Raw genomic sequence first — 25,374 nt, 5'->3', positions numbered from 1 at the left:
TTCAAACTATCGCAGTAGCCAGAAGACTGGCCCAGGTCATTAATAACCAAGAACGGGGCTGGTTGGAGTCCAACTGAGGAGGGTTTCAGTCTGTAGGACTTTGCCTTCTCAGATGAGTGAAATTATATTGCATTATGGGATAGAAGAGACAGCAGGAGTTCCTGCAGTCCTCCAAGATGTCTGTATGTTTAATGTAAATGTTAAGATGCTACTGTGCACGCACTAGACATGCCTCTGTTATATCCCTTCTTTTAACCTTTAGTGAATTATTCTCTGATGTGCATTTACTTATTGGTGGTGTTATTAATATTATGTATTAAGTATAGGCTAATACTGGCTGATATTAGGATTACTGCTGATAAAACGGTAAGTGCTAGTGCCTTGGGTATTTTCATATTTTTCAGTGAAATACATTTTCTTAAGCAATTGCTTCAGTTATACTTTCTTGTAAATATTTTTTGTTTCCAGTATGTTCAAATTGTTTTTCACCTATCTGAATGTAAAAACCTAATTTAAGATGCACTACATGGCCAAAAGTATGTGGACACCTGGCATCCAACGTAAATGGTAAATGGACTGCATTTATATAGCGCTTTTATCCAAAGCGCTTTACAATTGATGCCTCTCATTCGCCAGAGCAGTTAGGGGTTAGGTGTCTTACTCGAGGACACTTCGACACGCCCAGGGCGGGGTTTGAACCGGCAACCCTCCGACTGCCAGACAATCGCTCTTACCTCCTGAGCTATGTCGCCCCCAACGTCTCATCGAAAATTATGGGCATTACTATTAATAATAATAATAATAATAATAATAATAATAATAATTTAAATAATAATAATAATAATAGTAGTAATAAAACTTCCATTCTTCTGTGAAGGCTTTATACTAGATGTTTAATTACTGCTCCATGCACTAATAGATTTTTCTATTTCTCGCATCTCTAGCATAGCCTGTAATTGAGCCTGCACTGTTTTTTTTTTGTGTTCAGGCATTCGAAAGGGTGGAGAATGCATCGTCACCCCTGGAGACATTTCAGTATGGTGGCGAATGAGATTTGTGTGTGCTGGCAGGGAGAACAAAGAGTTTTTGTAATTGAGCCACATCTGCTCTCTGGCACACTTGAAAGTGTCATGCAAGTTAGAAAACAAAAAAAAACTGTTAAAACTGTTCTGTGCACTGGTCTGTATATCTTTTTGTTTGTACTGCTTGCATCATCTGAAACTGCCAGCAGGCTTATCAATAGAAAATGTTAAGAGATTAAGGGACTATAACTCGCAACAAGAATTACACAAGCATGAGAATGATCACCTTTTTGGATAATCTGTTCATCTCTGTGGTGTTTGATTATTTCCCCTTGCTCTGATAAAGCCGAAGATCTAAACATTGACTTTTTCATCCAGTGTCCCAGTTCAGTAAAAATAAAAGCCTCAAACATTTGACCCTTTACGCTATAATTCCTGGGTCAGGGGACTTCTGTTTCCTCTGTGAATGGTCTGGCCCTTCTTGTTTGGTGAAGACTCCTTTATAGTGAGCAGAGACTAAGAGCTAGTATGTCCCAGCAGAAAGTCCTCTTTGGAGTGGAGCCACTGGATTGCTAGGAGAACGCTGAGAGGACAGGAGTTAAAAGGAGGCTGAACCATTAATTATTGAGCCAGGCAGAGGGGTGTGCTTTTGCTTAACTCTGCCACCAAGGAGCAAAACGGCTTCAACGAGGGAAAAACAGTTCTTCAGAGAGACCTTTACAGAATATGAAAAAACGGGTTCAAATTAATTCGTTTAGGGGTGTTTTCTAGTTTTATTTAGATTTTGAGTGCTCTCCTGTTTCTGGAAAATATATTTGTGAAGTGCCTGAGATGCTGGCTGTGCATTTGCTCTCGTTTTACTTCTCCAAACTGCAGGAGGACCAGATAAAAAAGGTGAGGCATTCATGTTTTGTTTTTCTGCTGTTTTATAATATGATGCTGCTTCTGGTTTTGGAACTGTATTTGTCACACAAATGTTCAAATTGCTTTAATGCCTTTCCTTTTTTGTTTAATTTGTGGTAAAGGGATTTGACTTTCTGACAGATGGGGGAAGCTTCAGAATATTGTAACTTAATGAAGTGAAAAATTGAAATGCTGAAAATTTTTGTCTTCCATTGAAAAGTGTGCGGTCATTTCAAGGTCAACTGAATCAAGGTTTTGCTTAAAAAGCATATTGTGAATGCTTGATAATAAATAAATGTTTAAATGTAGTCTAAAACAAGATCATTTTATTATAAAACGCCCATGGAATTGGCTGAACAATTATCTTTTGAGATAAAGTCTGAGGGGTGCTTCAACACCCATTTATTTACTAAGAGAGGGACTTGGAGGGTGTGAGACCGAGCGATAATGAGAGTAAAACAGTGGGAGGGGGTGTGGGACATATAGAAGGGTACGGAGAGAGAAGGAGCTGGAGAGGTAAATAGGGTGACAGCAGCTGGATGAACATGGTGGATTTGGATGAAAATAGTTTTTGCCATTGCCTGTGTTTCCATCAATGAGGAAAGTACTTTGAATCCTCCTGTAGATAAATGCATGCAGTGAGACTCAGTTCAACAAAGAGAACACACCCAAGGGTTAGAACAAAGGTACAAAATACAAATACGTGTTCGTTTCTTGATTAAGAAATGTGCAACAGCATTACAGGTTGAAATCTTTGACCCCTCAATGTGTGGTTTGTCTTAGTCAATGTGGCTCCAGGAATGATTAACTTTGTCACATTAGAGATTACCATGGGAAAAAATGTGCAATGAGAGGACCTTACCCTCTCGGTATAGGTCCTCTTTAGAGTTAAGTCAACTCCATGCAGCGAGTGAATTGAAGATATAATGCAATTACTCTGCTGTTATCAAAATTGTAGCATTGCATATTAATGGCTACATGAATCTGAATAATATTTTTTTTTTCTCTGTTGATTTCTGTAGCCAGTTGCTGTTATGTCCTCAGTGGTGTGCCTCCCTGCTCTTTATGCACTAAAGGACCATGCCTCACTTGTGTTCCAATGGGTTTGCTCAATGAGTCTCAGTAATTTAGGCGATAGTGATTTGTCTATTTCTAGTTATTCTGTTCTTCTTTCACAAGGTCATGAGCAGGGCAGTATCGTCCACCCCTTTTCTTTGCCTGTGGGCTTGTTTACTGTGTCTGTCTGTCCCTCCAGGTGGACAGGTTCCTGTACGCCATGCGTCTCTCCGATGAACAGCTCCAGGACATCTCAGCCCGTTTCCGGGCAGAAATGGAGAAGGGTCTATCTGCCGAAAGCAATGAGACAGCCACGGTGAAGATGCTGCCCACACATGTCCTCTCCACCCCTGATGGATCAGGTGCAGTATAAGCAGAGTCCTGTGTGTCCTTTGGTACTAAACACTAACTGAGCCCAATCTGCTACAGGGGATACCAGGCAGCAGGCATAGGGTTTAGTGTGAGTATGTTACCTGTCCATGATTTTGCCCCTGCATTTACTCCTTCAGAGAAAGGGGACTTTCTGGCACTCGACCTTGGGGGCTCCAAGTTCAAGGTGCTGCAGGTAAAGGTGTCAGAAGATGGAAAGAGGAAGGTGGAAATGAACAGCCTCACCTACCCCATCCCTGCTGAGGTTGTCAACGGCAGGGGTACAGACGTGAGTCTCAGGCTAGGAGCCCTTCAGAATCAGTAGGACACAGCACTACAGGAAACATATGGGAGGATGTGATGCATCTGTAATTCAAATCCACCCCACCGCTGTCAGGATAAACTATAACCTACCCACCCCTGCAGGATGAACCCTAATGCACACTACCCCTGCAGGATGAACTCTAACCCACCCTGCCCTGACAGGATAAACCCTAAATACGGCAGTATGCTTGTTACGGAAACAAACTTTGCCTAGTTTGTATGAACTGAATGACATAAAATGGAGGAATTACTGGGGGAAACAGAATTCATTGACTTTAGCCACTGCAGTGTGAAAATCCCTGTTGGCCGAACTAGCTGAGATGTTTGCACACTGACATCTATGGATAGATTGTCTGCAATTGGTCTAAAATATCACATGGGCAGAGCGTACTCTTCATCCCATATTACAGTGCTAAATGAACAAAAGCGACTTTGATATCATTGACTTGTCAAAGTTTCTGCTCCTTTACCACTGCCGTTTTTATTTTCTGTGTTTGTTGCAGCAAACATTGTCACTTCTGTGATTCCCATGGTTACCACAATTGCAGAATCTGAATGTGTCCTCAGTTACTAACAATAGTTTTCAGCTACAATGAGTATACACATGTTTGTGTGCAGTGCCATTTTAGACTGTGGTTCTATTTTGGCCATGTTTGCCTTCTTATCAAGTATATTGCCGCTTGACCCATCCTGCTCCTGTCAGGATGAATCCTAACCCACCCTACCCCCTGTCAGGATGACCTCAATTATAGACCACTATTATGGATGTCCTCCCATAGTCCACTAACCTTTCTGCGGTTTAATTCTGCAACATTGTAGCTGTAAGGCCCAGTCAATTTCCGAACAAATCACACTTGAGGGCCAATTTTTACTACTCTTGGATACATTTGGTGTTTAACTGATTCCAAACGTGTCCAAGAAACCATTTAATTTGTCTGACCCACTCATAACTTACATCCCAAATTCTGGTGAAAGACAGTAAAATCTAAAATAATTAAGTGAAAAGGTACTGTGCCATCCCATGCTAACACATTCCTCCTGCAGCTCTTCAGTCATGTTGCAGAGTCCCTGAAAGATTTCATGGAGAAGAATCACATCAATAACAAGAAAACCCCCCTGGGCTTCACCTTCTCCTTCCCCTGCAGACAGTCGAAACTGGATGAGGTACAGCGAATACTGCACGGGTTAATCTTCACTTCATTTAGGAAAACAAACTACCTACTCCACAAAGATACACCTGCGGTTTGTTAATAATGCACTAGTGAGTTAGAATTTTGTCTTCTGGAAAGAAACTTAAATTACAAAGTAGATGCACATTAATATCTCCAAATGTTTACGTAGTATATATGTTTTGTTCATGATGTTCAGTACATATATGTTGTTTCTTCTCTGGGTTTAGGGTGTACTTCTGTCATGGTCAAAGAATTACAAGGCCAGAGGAGTCCAGGGGATGGATGTGGTGGAGAACTTAAGGCAGGCTATCAACAGAACTGGGGTAATCAACGACTCATTCACACCTGGGAATGGCAGCAAGACAACCTATAATACAATCACAAATAATTTGGCAGTTCCTGGGGGAGTTAGTTCTGGAAGAACTGAAAAAGAAAGCAGCTGGTACTGATGTTGATAATGATGATGGAGATGATGACAAAATAAAGATTCTGTGGAATAGCAGTATACAACTTCAGCAAGAAAAATAAGAATGAAGTGCAGGATGATCACAGTCAGGTGACACTCATTGATCAGGAGCTAGTTTAAAAAAGCAAAAAGCTTTCCAGCTATTCCCCTAATTTGGCTGTGATTGGATACAAGATTAGTGACCCTACGATTCTTGTCGGTTTAGGGGATGAACGTGGACGTCTTGGCTCTCGTCAACGACACAGTGGGGACCATGATGTCCTGTGGGTATGATGAGCAGCGCTGTGAGGTTGGAGTCATTGTAGGTAAGACTGAGCATCAGAAATCTCTTAACGGGAATCAGTGATGGTAATATACCCGAGTGACTGTTTGAGCAATGATATCAGTGGTGATCGAGTGTAGGAAGGGCTGACCTTGTTCCTCAGGCACGGGTACGAATGCCTGCTACATGGAGGAGCTGAGACACATCGACCTGGTGGAGGGAGATGAAGGCAGGATGTGTGTCAACACGGAGTGGGGAGCCTTTGGGGATGATGGTGTGCTCGACGACTTCATCACAGACTTTGACCGAGAGATTGATGCGGCTTCCAGCAACCCTGGGAAACAGCTGTAAGCATATTTTGATTTTTAAGTACATTTTATTTTAAGTATATTTTCATTTAAAGCACATTTTATTTTTTAAAGCATATTTAAACTTTTTAAGCATAGTATTTCTCAAGTACAGGAGATCCAAAAGGGACAATAGACATATAAAAATTTCATCAAAACTGTTGATTGAATTCATTATATGTAGTCCTGCAAGCTAAGACTTTTTCCTCTCTAAAATCCAGACTGATTTTTAAAAAATAAAATAAAACTTGGTTTTAGAGGAAGCATTGAGATTGTTAGGTCATGCACACCATTTGTGACCTTACCATCTGTTTCCCAGATTTGAGAAGATGGTCAGTGGGCTGTACATGGGAGAGCTGGTGCGGATCATTCTGCTGAAGATGACTAAGAAAGGCCTGCTCTTTGAAGGCCAGGCTTCGGACGCCCTTCGGACCAAAGGCAAATTCCAGACCAAGCACATTGCTTTAATCGAAAAGTAAGAGCAATCGATGTGTGGCCAAATGGATTACTGCCATTTTAACATGGTGAAAGTCATGTCCTTGATGCTGTGTGTGTTACTTCAGGTATAAGGAGGGTCTGAAGAACACAAAGGAGATTCTGGTGGATTTGGATCTCAGCCCCTCAGAGGAAGACTGCATCGCCGTCCAGCACGTTTGCACCATCGTCTCCTTCCGCTCAGCAAACCTCTGTGCTGCAGCCTTGGCAGCCATTCTGACCCGAATCCGGCATAACCACAAGCGGAAGACCCTCAGGACCACGGTCGGCATGGACGGGACCGTTTACCGGACTCACCCTCAGTGGGTCACAGCAACTTTCATCTGCTGCTAGGTTTCAGTTTGGAATTGGGGGGCATCAGAACAGTCCAAACCCATGGACAAAAAAGCCAGCCCTAAAAATAAACACAATAAAAAAAGTTTAGGCTCCATATCAGTCATGTATGCCCCACCTCGCAAAAAATTTAAACAAGACCACAGTTTGAAAAATCAATGTGTATTAGTTTTCCTAATTGCTCTAAAACTTGTCGAGGCTTCAGAAAGGGTGGTGGTAACACCATTGGGATGGTCTTTGCACCCCTCAGGTACCCCAAACGGCTCCACAAGGTGGTGCGGCGGCTGGTGCCAGACTGCCACGTGCGCTTCGTGCTATCAGAGAGCGGCAGCGGGAAGGGTGCTGCCATGGTAACGGCAGTTGCCCAGAGGCTGGTTATTCAGCATTCCCAGATCAGTGAGACGCTGGCTGCTTTCAAGCTGAGCCTGGAACAGCTGCAGGAGGTGCGGGACAAGATGAAGACAGAGATGGAGAGGGGCTTGAGGAAGGACACCCACAGCACAGCCTCTGTAAAGATGCTGCCCACGTACGTCTACAGCGTTCCAGATGGAACAGGTAACAGACCACCACTACATGTCTGCTACCACCTGAGGTCTGCCAAGGAGTCCCAGGGGTCCTCACAAAAAAAAAACCATATTCTCCCTTTTGAAGATATTGTGACATACATAAAATAACTTACATGTCTGATACACACTCATTAGGCATTGTATTAGGTACACCTTTTGAATAGGACCCCCTTAGGTCCTGAATAGGACTCTGTTTTGCCTCCCAAGCTGCCTGAATTTTTCATGCTTGGATTCAACGAGGCCCTGGAAAATTTTCTCGTCAAGTGTGCCTCATCAGATGGCCACTTATTGTAAATAAATAATATTTAACATTCTGGTTTATTGCATTTTTCCAAAACAAAAAGCAGTTTTGATGCCTTACTTGGTTACCAACCTGGACATCTTTATAGCACTGGAAAATAACAGATCTTCATTGCATTTCAGAGACAGGAAAGTACCTGGCTTTAGATTTGGGTGGGACCAACTTCCGAGTGCTCGTGGTGAAGCTCCGGACCGGCCTTCGTAAATCAGTGCGCATGTACAACAAGATCTACGCAATCCCTCTCGAGATCATGCAGGGAACTGGGGAGGAGGTGAGTCTCCCATATTATAACAACCCCAGGCCAAACTCAGCTCTCCCTACTGTAACCTTTCAAACACCCAAAGATAGAAAGCCCCCTCTTCTCTTTACTGTTGAACTTCGTGAGGCCAGCAGCTACCCGACCCCCTGCCACCCCCCCCACTCCCATGCATTTCTTGCATTGTTGCAGCACCTGTTAGAATTGTTGCACAGTAAGAATGACCACATCAACAGAATCATATGGAATTTAGTGCTTGCTCACACTGCAAAAACAATTATTTTGTCTGAAGTTTACATTTTTACATCTTGCATGCCTTGCAACCAATTTACATGCTCAAATATGTATTTCCCATTTTATTGGGAAATCCCAATCGGAATGCAATCCCATGTCCACCAAAAGGCCCTGCTCTGGGCTGCTCTGGGAACTGTGTTGTCACAGTGAACTGTGTTGTTCAGGCCCAAGACTACAGGAAGTCTCTCTCTCTCTTCCCCTCTATGCCACTCTCCTTCTCCCTCTTCAGCTGTTTGACCACATTGTCCAGTGCATCTCAGATTTCCTGGATTACATGGGTATGAAGAACACCTGTCTCCCTCTAGGATTCACCTTCTCTTTTCCCTGCAGACAGATTGGAATTGATAAGGTAAAAGAACATGTTTGTGTGTTTACTCTGGTGTGTGCTGCTGGTATTGTTCAACAGAGTATATTAGGTGGTATAATCACCGATTCAATCCTTCTTTAAATCAGAGGAGACAGGATAACCTTCTTATGTATTTTTCACTATTCAGACAAGGGGGGTTACTGATAGAGATGGGATTACATGACTGATAGTACCCGGCTGCATGGGGGATTCTTATTTGGGATGAGAGGCTGATAGCTTTGGTCAGGACTCAATTTTTTAACAGCAGGAAAGGTCTAAATAGATTTATTTCCCATTGTGTCTCTTCCTGCCACAGGGAAGATTGGTGTGCTGGACAAAAGGGTTCAAAGCCACAGACTGTGAAGGAAATGATGTTGTGGACATGCTGAGAGAGGCCATCAAAAGAAGAAATGTGAGTACATTTAAAGAGAGCAGCATTTGTGGATATAGTACGTGATTGTCATTTTGCAGCAACCTGACCACAGTTTACAGGTCTATGTCAATCATCCATATGGTTAATTTATTAGCACCTCTGTGGAATATCCACTGTATCAATTGGCATATCCTGGGAAGAACAGCTCATTTGCATATTTGTTTGTGCAGGAATTTGATCTGGATATTGTTGCGATAGTGAACGACACTGTGGGCACAATGATGACCTGTGCGTATGAAGATCCTAAATGTGAGATTGGACTCATCGCGGGTATGTATGATCAGTGGCCGCATTAACGCAGGGTTCTACATTTACTTTTTCCGCTGACAAAAGAGCCAAAATGAAGGAAAAACATACACTGCGTTCCATAAACGCAGATAAATCCGAGGTCATTTTTAATGATTACAACGGGCAATGGACCCAGACTTGAACCACAACAAAATAATTACTTGTTTCATTGAGCCAATCATCTTTCAGTGTCTGACATTTGTGTAATTATTAATCATAATATTTACACAGCTGTTTGTAGCATTGCAAAATTCAAAGACAGAGCACTGAATTCAAATGAAAAGTTAAAAACAAGATGTCACACCCTAGCTAGCTTACTATGTATGAGTAAATTAATATGCACTACACTTCTAAATTAAAATTGAAACTCTCCCTAGGGTTTTTTAATATTATTAGTGTGGCAAAAATGTATTTTGGTCAGAACGTGAAACATTATTTTTTTCCTTATTTCATCCCGCTAATCCTGCGATTCCATCCAGCTTCTGTTAGATGTGTTATAATAAAGCTAAGAATGACATCCATTTATTACTTCATTACTGGGAGTTGGCATATTATAGCAAAACTAATTCTTTTTTTATCAGAATACGAGTGAATTACTGTAAAATTCTGTTTTTGAAATATCCTGCATTCCATGGGCTAGCACAACCATAGCTGTATGAGATTTAAAGAGGCAGAAGCAGACTTATTTAAGGTAGAAGGAGGTCCCTGACTCGACTATGCTGTCCTTCAGGCACTGGCAGTAATGTGTGTTACATGGAGGACATGCGAAACATCGAGACGGTGGAGGGGGACGAGGGCCAGATGTGTGTGAACACGGAGTGGGGAGGATTTGGGGAAAATGGCTGCATAGACGACATCCGGACAAAGTTCGACAAGGAGGTGGATGAGGAGTCCCTCAACGTCGGCAAGCAGAGGCGAGTCCCTGTCTGTCACGTCAACAGGACTCAGAGATGTCTTTTTCTCTGCTATACACTATATACACATCTCTTTCACACACTGGTAATGCACCTGGCTTAGTTCTGAAGTCAGTTCATATTGTTTGCCTTATGGTTTCAGGTAACATCGTCACCCATGAGCATGGGCTTCTTTAATTTCCTGGTTTTGGACCAAATCTATGTGTCCAGTCTTTGGTGCTTACTGCTGTGTAATGAGACCATGTTGCATTATGTGTATCGACTTTCAGTTAAGATGTTGAATTGTGAGTGGAAATTTAATGCAATTCACTTGTAACACTAGAGGACGCCATAACTCCTAAGAACAAATGCAGACATATGAAGCACTTAAAATATCAAACAGAAGATGGCACTGTTCCATCCTGATAGAAATGTTATGCTCCCTGGCCTCTGCTGCAGGTTTGAGAAGATGATGAGTGGAATGTACCTGGGAGAGATTGTGCGACAGATCCTCATCAACCTGACCAAGCGTAACTTGCTCTTCCGTGGGCACATCACAGAGCCACTGAAGACCCCTGGTATCTTTGAGACCAAGTTCCTGTCCCAGATAGAGAGGTACGGTTTTCATAGGTCATAGGGTCATTCCTGTTTTCCATGGTGTGTTCCCCAGGGCTCCAGGATCATAATCACCAAGAATTCACTTTCTGCTGAACTCTGTAAAAACACCCACTCCCGCACCTGTGGGTGTTTTATGGAGCGGGGCATGGAGCCAGGGGGTGTTGCGGTACCCCCAGGGCGGTCCCCAATTACCTGAGATATAATCTTCAACACACCTTTCCTTCCAGCACACTGTCTTTTGGGGAGCTGTGTTTCAGCAGATTGGCTATTGTTGGAACCAGCAGTCTCTGCAGAATAACATCTCTATCTGATCTCTCTAGTGATCGGCTGGCACTGCTGCAGGTGAGGTCCATCCTGCAGCACCTGGGTCTGGACAGCACCTGTGATGACAGTATAATCGTGAAGGAGGTGTGCGGCACCGTGTCTCGCCGTGCTGCACAGCTCTGCGGGGCTGGCATGGCCGCCGTCGTCGACAAGATTCGCGAGAACCGCGGGCTGGACCACCTGGACATCACCGTGGGGGTGGACGGCACGCTGTACAAACTGCACCCACAGTGAGTAGCGGGGAGTCTAAGGAGAGTAGCGCTTACTCATGTTCCTGCCTGCTGATAAACTAATAACTAAAGGCAGCTGGGGCTCTCATTATAACAGCAATACCGTTTACCCACAGTGAGCAGAGGTGGCTGTGAGCAAGGTCTGTTTGTACGTCTGTTCGCATTTCTCTTGTTCTGCTTTCCTACTATACATACTACATATATATTATACCCTACTATAATATCCCTTTCTATGTAGTTGTCGACAGACTGTTCTTGTTGACTCATGATCACATTCTGCAATGACATTCTCAGTCACCTGAGGAACAGCTCTTCGGTTTTTCCTTACATAGCGCACGAGCATCGCAGTCATCGAATGTACCCTTTTGGCCACAATTTCCGGCCCTATTTACTGATGTCTTTTACATAGATCTGAATGCAAATGTCATTTTAGTCGCTGTTCCTATTGAAACATTAGCCAGTTGAGCACTCTGAAACTCCTGCCGTCCATGCCCAAAAAATGAACCATCTTTCACAGTCACTTAGATCTTTTCCTCTTGCCATCTGGTTCCAAAATTGAGGTCAACTGGGCCTGCTCAGAATTTTTATACATGCCACAGAGCATGATAGGATGTTAATTGTTTAATTGTTTCATTCAGTACACCTGTATCGAAGCATCTGCATTCGTTATATTTCTCCACTCATTTATTCAGGTTTTTCCTTTAATTGGTCACCTGTCTGCATTGTATTTAATGCATAAGTCAGTTACCATGGAGACTTTAATGCTCACTGAGTAATGTAAATATCATTGTGTTAGCTTGGTGATGTTACCATCCACTTCTGTCTTTGTAGTTTCTCTCAGATCCTGAGAAAGACGGTCCGGGATCTGGCCCCCAGGTGTGATGTCACATTCGTCCTGTCAGAGGATGGGAGCGGAAAGGGTGCAGCCCTCATCACCGCCGTGGCACAGCGGAGGTACGCGCAAACGTAAGCTGTGATTGGACTGTAGCTTACTCTGCCTCTTCACAGCACACAAAACCAGGAAGTGGGTGGACTAAGCCGATGCTGTGAAATAATTCATCGTTGACAGGAAGATGTAAATCTCGTTCTGCTCATTCTAATGTTGAACACCACACAATTAATATTTTGATATATTTTGTGAAATGTTAATAATTTTAATGTCTGATGAAATTATTTTAAACCTGACAGTGCTGTAAGTCTATTGACATTTTTGGAAATTAATTTCAGATTTCACACATGCAGTAGATGTACTAAAGGCATCATACATCATGTTTGTTTGTTTTAGTACTTCTAATAAGTCTGGATTCATTTGGTCTTTTTCTTTAGAAGACAGGAGATTATTTTTGTTTGCATGTATATATTTTGTACACAGTAAAGCACAGTTTAAAGATGTGACAGAGTTTGTCTGATTCTTCGTATTTAAAACTGAACTGCTGCCGCTTGATGATATGCCGTCATCCTGAGCCAACTGAAACCGGGGAAGTACACAAAACACAAGGATTCTCAGTCCATTTCTCTCTCTCTCTCTCAATTTCAATTCGCTTTATTGGCAGGGTAACTGCAGTCACATTGCCATAGCAACACATGTAAACACAGAAACTACATAAACAACGTTACAAGTATGACCCACAACACTATAATAATAATAATAATAATAGGCATATTCTCATAGTATAAAAAATAAATAAATAACATTAATTAAGGTGTGAAAAACATCACAGATGAATAAATAAATAAAATTTTCTATCTCTCTCACTGCAAGCAGATAACGAATAAAGTTTGAAACTGATTATCAGATTGCCTTCAGCTGTGGCAGCAGGCCGGCTTAGCCACTTGTTCCTGTTCCCGGCACCAAAACCATGCAGCTGCTTCACATATAGTCTCACGTACTTCACTCATTTTGCATGAAATGCAATTTTTTTTAAATCATAAATAAAATGAAAATATGGCAATGTGAACTTATGGAAAACACATTTTCTTTGATTTATTTCTTTATATTTAAAAAGTATATATGATTATCAATCTGAATTTTTTAAAAATGTAATATTTAGACTTTTTCCTCACTTTTTGTTTTGTTCATTTTCCAGTGAAATTAAATTTTTATCATGCAAACATTTTGATTTGTTTATTCATATTTATGAAACAGAATGAGATATTTGATAAATTCTTAAATTGATATTTAAGATTTTTTGCCTTTTTTCAGTTCTTGGACATGACTTCGGACTATTTTGATGTCTTGTGTATTTTGTTCATTTCCACTGAAACATATTTCTCTCCATAAATATCTTCAAACATTTTTATTAATTTATTTCTCCATGGTTGTAGAAAACATAATTTCCCATCCATCTCAAATAGGGTTTCTCAACGTGGGCCCCCCAGGGGGTGTTCTGAGATTGAGAAGGGGCCACTGGGGACAAATGGAAGAAATACAATTGCTAGCGTTGCAAGGGCAGCTGTTGAGTTCCATTTGGACTGGTAACTACTTGGCACTTCTGAGATGAATGATGGTGTTAAACAACTGAGTGCCTTAAAAACCAGTAAAATGATCTTAAAATCAATTCAAAATGACACAGGGAGGCAGTATAGCGCAGTCAGGACAGGAGGAAGATGTTCTCTTGAGTTCTCGTGAAAATTCTGACGGCAGCATTTTGAACAAGTTACCTAAGTAACTTTAACTTTTAGTAGCCTTTTGGCAACCATTGTGAAAAGTGCATTACAGTAGTCAATGCAGCTAAAGACAAAGGCATGTGTGAACTTTTTTGCATTGTGAGGTGTTAGGTAGGGTTTTACACATGTAATATTATTGAGATGAAAGAAATCACATCTGGTCACACTGCTGATGTGAAATTTAAAACTTAGATCTAAAATAACCCCGAAAGTCCTGGCTTTAATTTTATGCTGTACAGCTAAATGGCCAAGTTTTCAGGATGTTTTCCACTCTCTGTTTTTAAGCCAATTAAGAGAACCTCTGTCTTTTCTTCATTTAAAGATGTTATTAGACATCCAACTTGTGATGCTAGATAGCCAGCTAATCAGAAGATTTAGGGCAACAGTATCATCTGGTACAATAGAAATGTACAATTGTGTGTTGTATCCATAGCTTTTTACACCATGTTCATTGGTAATTTAGGTTTATAGATTGTATTTATAACAAATATTACCTCATAAATGAAAGTGTAATACATGTTAAAATTGCATGTTGAAAGCAGCAAAATGTTAAAAATGTGCATAGATTTGTATATCTTTGCAAGGCATTCCATTTGTTTATGCTGTCTACATCTACATTACCGACAGAAAGTTTTAAGTGATTTGTATTAGAGTGATCACCTTTTGTGGATAGTCTGTTGATCTCTCTCTTGTTTGATTATGTCCCTTTGCTCTGATAAAGCAAGAGATATATTTTCATCCAGTGTTCCAGTAAACATGAAACCCTCAAACATTTGATCCTTTACTCTAGAATTATCTAGGAGTCTGGGGAATTATGTTTCTTCTGTCCTTTTTGTATGGGGAAGACTCCTTTACAGTGAGCAGAGACGAATAGCTACTTGGTTCCGGGAGGAAAGTTCACTTTGTTTGGAATGCAGCCAGGGAATTGCTAGGAGTACTCAGATTGAGAGGAGAGTAGTTAAGAGGAAGCTGAACCTGTAGTTACCGAGCCTGGCAAATGGGTGGGCTTTGGCTTAGCTCCACCAGCAAGGAGCAAAACAGCTTCAAGGAGTGAAAAGCATTCCCTCATATGCAGAGAGGCAGATTATTTACAGAATATGAAAAAACTGGCATTCAAATGAGGCTGAATTAGTGTAGGGGTGTTTTCTAGTTTTATTTTGTTTGTGAATGCTCTCACTGGTCTGGGAAAGATGCTGGGTTTGCACTGGCTGTTCTCTAAGTTCTCCAAACCGCAGGATGAGCAGATAAAAAAGGTGAGACATTCATGAGCCTGCTTTCATTTTTCCGAAATTCATTTTGCAATTTGATTTTTCTCGTGGTTTTTGGCACTATATGCATCATACTCACTTACACATTGCTTTACTGTCTCTCTTTTTTGTTTAATTGCTGTCGAGTGGATTGGCTTTCTGGCAGATGGGGGAAGTTTCAGAATCTTTTAGATAGTGTCTGAATATTTGTTTTTGCTCAATGTAGTGATTGCAAAATTAACATGCTGACAGAACTGTTGTCTTCCAAAGACAAGTTTGCAATCATTTGAATCAAAGTCATAATGAAAAAGCATATTGTGAAAGCTTTATAACTCCAAATGTTGTAGTCTAAAATTACATCTTACATTATACTAAACATAATGACATTCATTGAACAATTCATTAGTTATAAAGTCTGAGGGGGTGTTTCAACACCCATTAACATTTATTTACTAAGAAAGGAGGGAGAGGGTGTGAGACAGACAGAAAGAGAGATAGAACAAGAGAAGGGGGGAGCTGGCATGGTATATAGGGTAGCTGGATGAACATGGTAGATTTGGATAATATTTCTATCGAAGTTTCTGCTCCTTTTGCCATTGCCAGTGTGGTACCCCGTGGCTGTAGAGTTTTAGGTTCCCACGTCAATGAGGAAAAACACATACGGAATCCCTCTGTAGATAAACACATACAGAACGAGGCAATGCAACTCAACAATTAAAATGAAACGCACCCAAGGCTTAGAACAAAGGTGCTCAAGATAAGTTCAATAGCATTAAAGATTGAAAACTTTGACCTTTCTTAGTCAATGTGGCATCAGGAATGATTAACTTCATAACATTAGATTACCACAGGATAAAATGAATGGTGAGGACTTTACCCTCCTGGAGTACAGTTCCTTGCAGCAAATTACTGAAAAATACAATGCAATTGCTCTCCTGTTATAAAAAAAATATATAATTTTAACATTGCCTATTGATGGCTATATGAATCAGAATAAAAATATTTTTGATTTTGTTCTCTCCTAATTTCTTAAGCCAGTTTCTGTTGCATCCCCAGTGGTGTGCCTCCCTGCTCTTTGTGTGCTAAAGGACCCTGCCTTGTTCATGTTCCAATGAGTCTGCCCAATGAGTCTCAGTAATTTAGGTGATAGTGATTTGTCCTAGGGATTCTGCTTTTCTTTTACAAGGTCATGAGCAGGGCAGCATCTTCCAACCCTCTCCTTTGCCCGTGGGCTTGTTTATTGGCTGTTACTGTGTCTGTCTGTCCATCTAGGTTGACAGCTTCCTGGATGCCATGCGTCTCTCCGATGAACAGCTCCAGGACATCTCAGCTCATTTCCAGGCGGAAATGGAGAAGGGTCTATCTGCTAAAAGCAATGAGACAGCCACGGTGAAGATGCTGCCCACTCACGTCCTCTCCACCCCCGATGGATCAGGTGCAGTATAAGAAGAGTCCTGTGTGTACTGAACACTAACTGAGCCCAGTCTGCTACAGGGGATACCAGTCAGCAGGCATAGGGTTTAGTGTGAGTATGTTACCTGTCCATGATTTTGCCCCTGCATTTACTCCTTCAGAGAAAGGGGACTTCCTGGCACTCAAACTTGGGAGCTCCAGTCTCAAGGTGCTGCAGGTAAAGGTGTCAGAAGATGGGAAGAGGAAGGTGGAAATGAACAGCCACACCTACCCCATCCCTTATGGGATTATCAACGGCAGGGGCACAGATGTGAGTCTCAGGCCAGGAGCCCTGCAGAATCAGTAGGACACAACACTACAGGAAACACATGGGAGGATGTGATGTATTTGTAATCCAAATCCACCCTTCCCCTTCTAGGATGAGCCCTAACTTCCCCTCTCAGGATGACCTCAATTATAAAGCACTACATGGATGTCCTATGATAGTCCACTAACTTAGCTGAGGTTTAATCCTACAATATTGTAGCTCCACCTTTCTGGACAAAGCCCCCCAGGGCCCTTTTCTACAACACTTGGATGAATTTGGTCTTTAACTGATACCAAAAACGGCCAAGAAACAATTACACTTGTCTGACCCACTCACAACTTGCATCCCAATTACTTTATGGTGAAAGACTAGAATCATCATGTGAAAAGGTGCTATCCCATGCTAACACATTCCTCCTGCAGCTCTTCAGGCATGTTGCAGAGTCCCTGAAAGATTTCATGGAGAAGAATCACATCAATAACAGGAAAACCCCCCTGGGCTTCACCTTCTCCTTCCCCTGCAGACAGTCCAAACTGGATGAGGTACAGTGAATACTGCATGGGTTAATCATCACATCACATTTGGCAGATGCTTTGTCCAAAGCGACTTGCAATTAGTGAATACCGAAGGCTATAGAACCTTGCTATTGAATAATCACTTAATTTAGTAACACAAATTACCTACCCTGAAAAATTATGTCTGGGGTTTGAAAAGAATGCTTTGCTGAACCTTACTGAGTTAGAACCTTGTCTTCTGGAAAGAAATTGTTAGCTTAAATTACAAAGTAGATGCATGTTAATATATACAAATATCTTGCTATACTTTAGCAGTTGCAGTACATGTTTACATAGCATATATGTTTTGGACATGATGTTCAGTACATACGTGTTGTTTCTTCTTGGGGTTCAGGGTGTACTTCTGTCATGGTCAAAGAATTACAAGGCCAGAGGAGTCCAGGGCGTGGATGTGGTGGAAAGCTTAAGGCAGGCTATCAAACAAACTGGGGTAATCAACGACTCATTCACACCTGGGAAAGTCAGAAACACAACCTATAATACAATTACAGTGAATTCGGCAGTTTCAGGGGGAATTAGTTCAGGAAAAACTGTAATAATAAGAATGAGGATAATAATAATGAGATGAAAAAGAAGCTGCTGTTGTTTATGTTGATAATGATGATGAAGATGATAACAAAATAAAAATTCTGTAGAAGGGTAGTATGCACCTTCAGCAAGCAAAATAAGAATATAAATGCTAGAGCTGGATGATCACAGTCAGGTGACACTCATTGACCAGGAGCTAGTGTATAGCAAAAAGCTTTCCTGCAATTCCTCTAATTTGGCTCTGAGCAGATGCTGATGGCATGATCAAATTGGTGACCCTATGACTTCTTTCGGTTCAGGGTATGGATGTGGAAGTCTTGGCTCTCGTCAACGACACAGTGGGGACCATGATGTCCTGTGGGTATGATGACCAGCACTGTGAGGTTGGAGTCACTGTAGGTAAGACTGAACACCAGAAATCTCTTAACGGGAATCAGTAAAGGTAATACAACTGAGTAATTGGTTGAGCAATGATATAATTGGTGATTGAGTGTAGGAAGGGCTGGCCTTGTTCCTCAGGCACGGGTACGAACGCCTGCTACATGGAGGAGCTGAGACACATTGACCTGGTGGAGGGAGATGAAGGCAGGATGTGTGTCAGCACGGAGTGGGGAGCATTTGGGGACGATGGCGTGCTCAACGACTTCATCACAGACCTTGACCGAGAGATTGATGCGCCTTCCAGCAACCCTGGGAAACAGCTGTAAGCATATTTTGATTTTTAAGTACATTTTATTTTAAGTATATTTTCATTTTAAGCATATTTTATTTTTTAAAGCATATTTAAACTTTTTAAGCATAGTATTTTTCGACACATCACATATGTATTATCTGAGTACAGGAGATCCAAAAGGGACAATAGACATGTAAAAATTTCATCAAAACTGTTGATTTAAATTAATTATATGTAGTGATGCATGCTAAAAAAATTTCTCTCTAAAATCTAGGCTGAAAATGAAACTTGGTTTTAGAGGAAGCATTGAGATTGTGGTAGGCTATGCAGTACTGCAAAAGGCAGTGACCATTTGTAACCTTACCATCTGTTTCCCAGATTTGAGAAGATGGTCAGTGGGCTGTATATGGGAGAGCTGGTGCGGATCGTTCTGCTGAAGATGATTAAGAAAGGCCTGCTCTTCGAAGGCCGGGCTTCGGACGCCCTTCGGACCAAAGGCAAATTCCAGACCAAGCACATTGCTTTAATCGAAGAGTAAGAGAGTTTTCTGTGTGGTCTAATTGATTACTCCCATTTTAACACACTGAAAGTCATGTCCTTCATGCTGTGTTACCTCAGGGATAAGGAGGGTCTGAAGAACACAAAGGAGATTCTGGTGGATTTGGATCTCAGCCCCTCAGAGGAAGACTGCATCGCCGTCCAGCGCGTTTGCACCATCGTCTCCTTCCGCTCAGCAAACCTCTGTGCTGCAGCCTTGGCAGCCATTCTGACCCGAATCCGGCATAACCACAAGCTGAAGACCCTCAGGACCACGGTCGGCGTGGGCGGGACCGTTTACCGGACTCATCCTCAGTGGGTCACAGCAACTTTCATCTGTTGTTAGGTTTCAATTTGGAATCGGGGGGGCATCAGAATATAAGATTGGACATTCTAAACCCAGGGACATAAAAGCTGGCCCTAAAAATTAACACAATCAAAATTTCTAGCCTCTATAATGGTCATACGCACCCCACCCACAACAAAATTCAAATTAAACCACAATTTGAAAAATCAGAGTGCATCAGTTTTCCTAAATGCTTTTACAGAAAGGGCCATGGTAACACTGGGGAACCCAGCAGAGGATGGGCTCCCCTCTATAGCTGGGTTCCTTCTGATATTTCTTCCCATTGGGGAGTTTTTTCTTGCCACGATTTTTGTGTTTTTCTTCCCACTGCAGAGTTTTTCTACTTCGATAGCTCATATTTTGGGCCTGTTTTTTTGCACAAATTTTGTTTAATATTTACACTGACAGTGTCTCTGTACAAAGTGCTATACAAATAAAAATGTATTGAATTGAATTAAATTAACACTACTGGCATGCTCTTCACACACCATAGGTACCCCAAACGGCTCCAGGAGGTGGTGCAGAGGCTGGTGCCAGACTGCCACGTGCGGTTCATGCTATCGAAGAGTGGCAGCGGAAAGGGCGTAGCCATGGTAACAGCAGTTGCCCAGAAGCTGGCCATTCAGCGGCAGCAGATCAGCGAGACGCTGGCCGCCTTCAAGCTGAGCCTGGCTCAGCTGCAGGAGGTGCGGGACAAGATGAGGATAGAGATGGAGAGGGGCTTGAGGAAGGACACCCACAGCACAGCCTCTGTAAAGATGCTGCCCACTTACATCTACAGCATTCCCAACGGGACAGGTAACAGACCACCACTCCATATCCTGTACAACCTGAGGTCTGCCAAGGAGTCCCAGGGGTTCTCATATTTTCCCTTTTAAGGATATTTTGATTATATTTAACTTGTTCATAAATTATTTTGTAAATAAAATAGGCCTAGTTCACCAAAAAGTATTTGATGGAATTATTATGATGCCTGTATTTTATTATAGTGAACTGAAGATGTATATTGTACAAATTGCAGGTCTGATATAGATACATACTGTCATATTTAACATTCTGGTTTCGACATGCTTCCATGTTTTAGTATGTTAAATTGTGAGTATACTGCACGCTGTTGAGAGTACTGTATAAAGATATTAAATCTTAACCTTGTTTTTCCCAAACAAAACATTTTTCATGCCTTATATGGTTACCAACCTGAACATCTCTCTAGCATTGGAAATTGACAGGTCTTCATTGCATTTCAGAGACAGGGAAGTACCTGGCTTTAGATTTGGGTGGGACCAACTTCCGAGTGCTCGTGGTGAACATCCGGAGTGGCCTTCACAAATCAGTGCATATGGACAACAAGATCTATACAGTGCCTCAGGAGATCATGCAGGGAACTAGGGAGGAGGTGAGCCCCCCATATTGTAACAACCCAAGGCCAAACTGAGCCCTCCCTAATGTAACCTTTCAAACACCCCAATATGGAAAGCCCCCTCTTCTCTTTACTACTGAACCACCTGGGACCAGAAGCTCCCCCCCTCCCCCCACTGGCTCACATGCATTGCTTGCATTGTTACAGCACTTGTCTCTCACACACGCTCTCTCTCTCTCTCTCTTCTTCCAGCTGATTGACCACATTGTCCAGTGCATCTCAGATTTCCTGGATTACATGGGTATGAAGAACACCTGTCTCCCTCTAGGATTCACCTTCTCTTTCCCCTGCAGACAGAATGAAATTGATAAGGTAAAAGAACATGTGTGTGTGTTTATTCTGGTGTGTGCTGATATTGTTTAACAGAGTATGATAGGTGATATAATCACTGAATCAATCCTTTGCTAAATCAGAAGAGACAGGCTAACCTTCCTATGTATTTTTTTCACTATTCAGACAGTGGGATTTACTGATATGGGATGGGATCTCAGTACCAAAAGTACTCAGCTGCATGGGGGATTTTTATTCATATGTATGTTCAGAGGCAGACATCATCAGTATTGTACCACATTTACTCCATCTTTTAACAGTAGGAAAGTCTCCTTGAGTATTTTTGGAGATGAATTGTTCTTAAATGTAAATAAATTTATTTCCCACTGTGTCCTTTCTTCCACAGGGAAGTTTGGTGTGCTGGACAAAAGGGTTCAAAGCCACAGACTGTGAAGGAAATGATGTTGTGGACATGCTGAAAGAGGCCATCAAAAGAAGAAATGTGAGTAAATTTAAGGAGAGCAGTGTTTTAGGACGTAGTGTATTTACAGAATCATTATAATAATTATTATAATTTTACACCAACATGACCACAGTTGATAGGTCTACTGTATGCCACATGTCCATAGAGATAACTGTGAATTAGCACCCATGTTAAATATCTACTGTATGAATAGGTACTTCCTGGGAAGAAGAGTTCATTTGCATGTTTCTCTCTGCAGGAATTTAATCTGGATATTGTTGCTGTAATGAACGACACTGTGGGCACAATGATGACCTGTGCATATGAAGACCATGAATGTGAGATTGGACTCATTGCAGGTATGTATGATCAGTCCTGATATCGCAGGGTGGCAGTGTAGTATGATGGATAAAGGTCACAGGTTCGAATCCCAGGTAAGACACTGCCATTGTACCCTTGAGCAAGGTGCTTAACCTGCATTGCTTCAGTATATCCAGCTGCATAAATGGATGCAATGTAAATGCTATGTAAGAAGTTGTGTAAGTCACTCTGGATAAGAGTGTCTGCTAAATGCATGTAATGTAATGTAATGTAATGTAAAAAGTGCCAAAAAAGCCAAAATGCAGAGAAAAAATACGTGTTCTAAAAAATTATATAATTCCGAGGCTTTTTTATATGATAAAATATTTTACATTTTAATCACAACAAAATAATGTGTTGTGCATATGAATCTCACAATGCTACCAACAGCTGTGTAAATATTATAATCAATAAGCAACACAAATGTCAGACACCAAAAAATGATTGGCTCTAAGCGAAAATGCTGAATTTGAATGAAAAACCGTTAAATTAAAACGTAAATTGCTCCTGGGGTTATTTAACATTATTAGCCTCTGTGGAAAAATTTGTTTTGATTATAACGGCAAAATGTTATTGGAAGCTTATTGCATCCTGCTAATTCATCCTATTTCTGTTCCATGTGTCATGAACAACACATGATGTTACTCATGATAAAATTAGGAACAGCGTATATTTCTTGTTTTATTATTGTGAGTTGGCAAAAATATTCATTTTTTGTCAAATAGCTAGTGAATTAGTGTAAAAGGCAGATTTTGAAATGTCCTGTATTCCAAAGGAGCAGCATTCCATGGGCTAACACAACCATAGCTGTATGAGATTTAAAGAGGCAGAAGCAGACTTATTTAAGGTAGAAGGAGGTCCCTGACTCGACTATGCTGTCCTTCAGGCACTGGCAGTAATGTGTGTTACATGGAGGACATGCGAAACATCGAGACAGTGGAGGGGGACAATGGCCAGATGTGTGTGAACACGGAGTGGGGAGGATTTGGGGAAAATGGCTGCATAGACGACATCTGGACAAAGTTCGACAAGGAGGTGGATGAGGAGTCCCTCAATGTCGGCAAGCAGAGGCGAGTTCCTGTCTGCCACGTCAACAGGACTCAGAGATGTCTTTTTCCCAGCTATACACTATATACACATCTCTTTCACACACTGCTAATGCATCAGGCTTAGTTCTGAAGACTCACATTGTTTGCCATGATTTCAGTTAATGGTCTCATCCCAAGTAGATTGTGGATTTCTTAATTTCCTGGTTTTTCTAAATCTGGGTTTTGAACAAAAACTAGGTTTTGAGACTATGGTGCTTGCTGCTGTGTAATGAGGCCATGTTGCATTATGTGTATTGACTTTCAGTTTAGATGTTGAATTGTGAGTGGAAATTTAATGCAATTCACATGTAACACTAGAGGACGCCATAAATCCTGAGAACTGATACAGACATTAGACGCACTTAAAATGTCAGACAGAAGATGGCACTGTTCTGTCCTGCTGCAAATGCTATGCTCATCTGGCCTGTGTTCCAGGTTTGAGAAGATGATGAGTGGAATGTACCTGGGGGAGATTGTGCGGCATATCCTCATCGACTTGACGAGGCACGGCTTACTCTTCCGTGGGCACATCACAGATCTGCTGAAGACCCGTGGCATCTTTGAGACCAAGTTCCTGTCCCAGATAGAGAGGTGTGATTATCACAGATCAGAGAGGCCTTCCTGTTTTCCGCTTTGTGTACCCCAGGGCTCAGGGATCAAAATCACCAAGAATTCAGTGAGGCATGGAGCTGGGAGTGTTGCAGTACCCCAGGGGTGGTCCACCATTACCTGAGATATGCTCTTCAACACACCTCTACACTGTCTTTTGGGGAGCTGTGTTTCAGCAGATTGGCTATTGTTGGAACCAGCAGTCTCTGCAGAATAACATCTCTATCTGATCTCTCTAGTGATCGGCTGGCACTGCTGCAGGTGAGGTCCATCCTGCGGCGCCTGGGTCTGGACAGCACCTGTGATGACAGTATAATCGTGAAGGAGGTGTGTGGCACCGTGTCTCAACGTGCTGCACAGCTCTGCGGGGCTGGCATGGCCGCCGTCGTCGACAAGATTCGCGAGAACCGCGGGCTGGACCACCTGGACATCTCTGTGGGGGTGGACGGCACGCTGTACAAACTGCACCCACAGTGAGTAGCAGGAAGACTAAGGAGAGTAGCTCTTACTCGTGGTTTATATATATTATACCATACCATTGCTTGGATAAATGCTCAATTCTGATTCTGTTTATTTCTAAGTCCACCATTGGTTTCATTTTCAAGATGTTACAAACTGCTGTATACCCAATACTTAATGAATTCTTCAGTCCTCTCAGCTTCTCAGCTTCTCAGCTTGTATATGCTTATGCTTATACATGATGCTTATATTTGGAGGACAGTAAGAATGGAGATCACTTGGGGAAAACCTTCTCATCTTCCTTATATACCCAATAACTGTCCTGGCAGATTTGTCTTTGAAATATCAAACACTGGTGCATTTAGCAAGCCATCAGGTCCAGAGTCCAGTGCTCTGACCACTACATGACCCGTTACATCAGTTTTTATCAGAGCCCCTTCTGTCTGCATGCCTTCCATTCAGCTCTGTTATAATAACAGAACCAATGTGCTTAGAGAGGGTTTGACCCTGATGAGAAAAGGCACATCCCTATATGAATTAGGATAATTAATGATCTGGAATATGCACCTGGTCCACTGACTTATTAAATCCAGCAGAGCAGTTGATTTGTTTGGTCTGTTACCATGGTAACTTCATGGCTCACAGAATAATATGAAGATCACTGTGTTATCTTGATAATGTTATCTTCTACTTCTCTATTAAATGCATCAGAGCAGAATTAGATTTTATAATGATAGTCTGTTACCATGGAGACTTTAGTGCTCACAGAGTAATGTAAAGATCATTGTGTTAGCTTGGTGATATTACCATCCACTTGTCTCTCTGTAGTTTCTCTCGGATCCTGAGAAAGACGGTCCGGGATCTGGCCCCCAGATGTGATGTCACATTCGTCCTATCAGAGGATGGGAGCGGAAAGGGTGCAGCCCTCATCACCACCGTGGCACAGCAGAGGTACTCGCAAATGTGAGCTGTGATTGGACTGTAGCTTACTCTGCCTCTTCACAGCACACAAATCCAGGAAGTGAGTGGATTAAGCAGATGCTGTGAAGCAATTCATCGTTGACAGGGAGACCAGTATCTCATTCTGCTCACACTAAAGTTAAATTTGTGAAAT

The 25,374-nt window shown here is 41.9% G+C and overlaps 1 protein-coding gene across 3 annotated transcripts; it reads left to right on the top strand.

The window, feature by feature from the left end:
• The first annotated feature begins 848 nt into the window (after positions 1–848).
• hkdc1 (hexokinase domain containing 1) lies at positions 849–25,374 on the top strand. Of its 3 annotated transcripts, none has more exons than XM_035399910.1 (18): positions 849–1,916; positions 3,181–3,343; positions 3,491–3,639; positions 4,719–4,838; positions 5,074–5,169; positions 5,518–5,617; positions 5,738–5,921; positions 6,241–6,396; positions 6,485–6,718; positions 7,000–7,304; positions 7,739–7,887; positions 8,396–8,515; positions 8,829–8,924; positions 22,004–22,103; positions 22,991–23,174; positions 23,628–23,783; positions 24,041–24,274; positions 25,089–25,374. In XM_035399910.1, exons 1-18 carry the CDS (start codon positions 1,854–1,856, stop codon positions 25,225–25,227), a joined length of 2,748 nt encoding a protein of 915 aa, XP_035255801.1. In that variant the 5' UTR covers positions 849–1,853; the 3' UTR covers positions 25,228–25,374. The 3 variants fall into 3 exon arrangements, with proteins under 3 accessions (XP_035255801.1, XP_035255799.1, XP_035255802.1); XM_035399908.1 differs by lacking the exons at positions 22,004–22,103; positions 22,991–23,174; positions 23,628–23,783; positions 24,041–24,274; positions 25,089–25,374 and adding exons at positions 9,116–9,215; positions 9,964–10,147; positions 10,586–10,741; positions 11,065–11,298; positions 12,130–12,691 and having other exon boundaries at positions 854–1,916; XM_035399911.1 differs by lacking the exons at positions 849–1,916; positions 3,181–3,343; positions 3,491–3,639; ... (8 more) ...; positions 8,396–8,515; positions 8,829–8,924 and adding exons at positions 14,997–15,218; positions 16,485–16,647; positions 16,787–16,935; ... (8 more) ...; positions 21,204–21,323; positions 21,688–21,783.

Source organism: Anguilla anguilla, chromosome 18, assembly GCF_013347855.1.
Source record: "Anguilla anguilla isolate fAngAng1 chromosome 18, fAngAng1.pri, whole genome shotgun sequence".
NCBI classification, from domain to species: domain Eukaryota; kingdom Metazoa; phylum Chordata; class Actinopteri; order Anguilliformes; family Anguillidae; genus Anguilla; species Anguilla anguilla.
This window is presented reverse-complemented; position numbering and strand designations above follow the sequence as displayed.

What these genes read in the sequence shown, in the direction of transcription:
- hkdc1 (XM_035399910.1), top strand. Translation starts at nt 1,854, where the DNA reads ATGCTGGCTGTGCATTTGCTCTCGTTTTACTTCTCCAAACTGCAGGAG. An exon ending in AGGAGGACCAGATAAAAAAG is followed by an intron (nt 1,917 to 3,180) that starts GTGAGGCATTCA and finishes CTGTCCCTCCAG; the next exon opens with GTGGACAGGTTCCTGTACGC. An exon ending in AGGCCATCAAAAGAAGAAAT is followed by an intron (nt 8,925 to 22,003) that starts GTGAGTACATTT and finishes TTCTCTCTGCAG; the next exon opens with GAATTTAATCTGGATATTGT.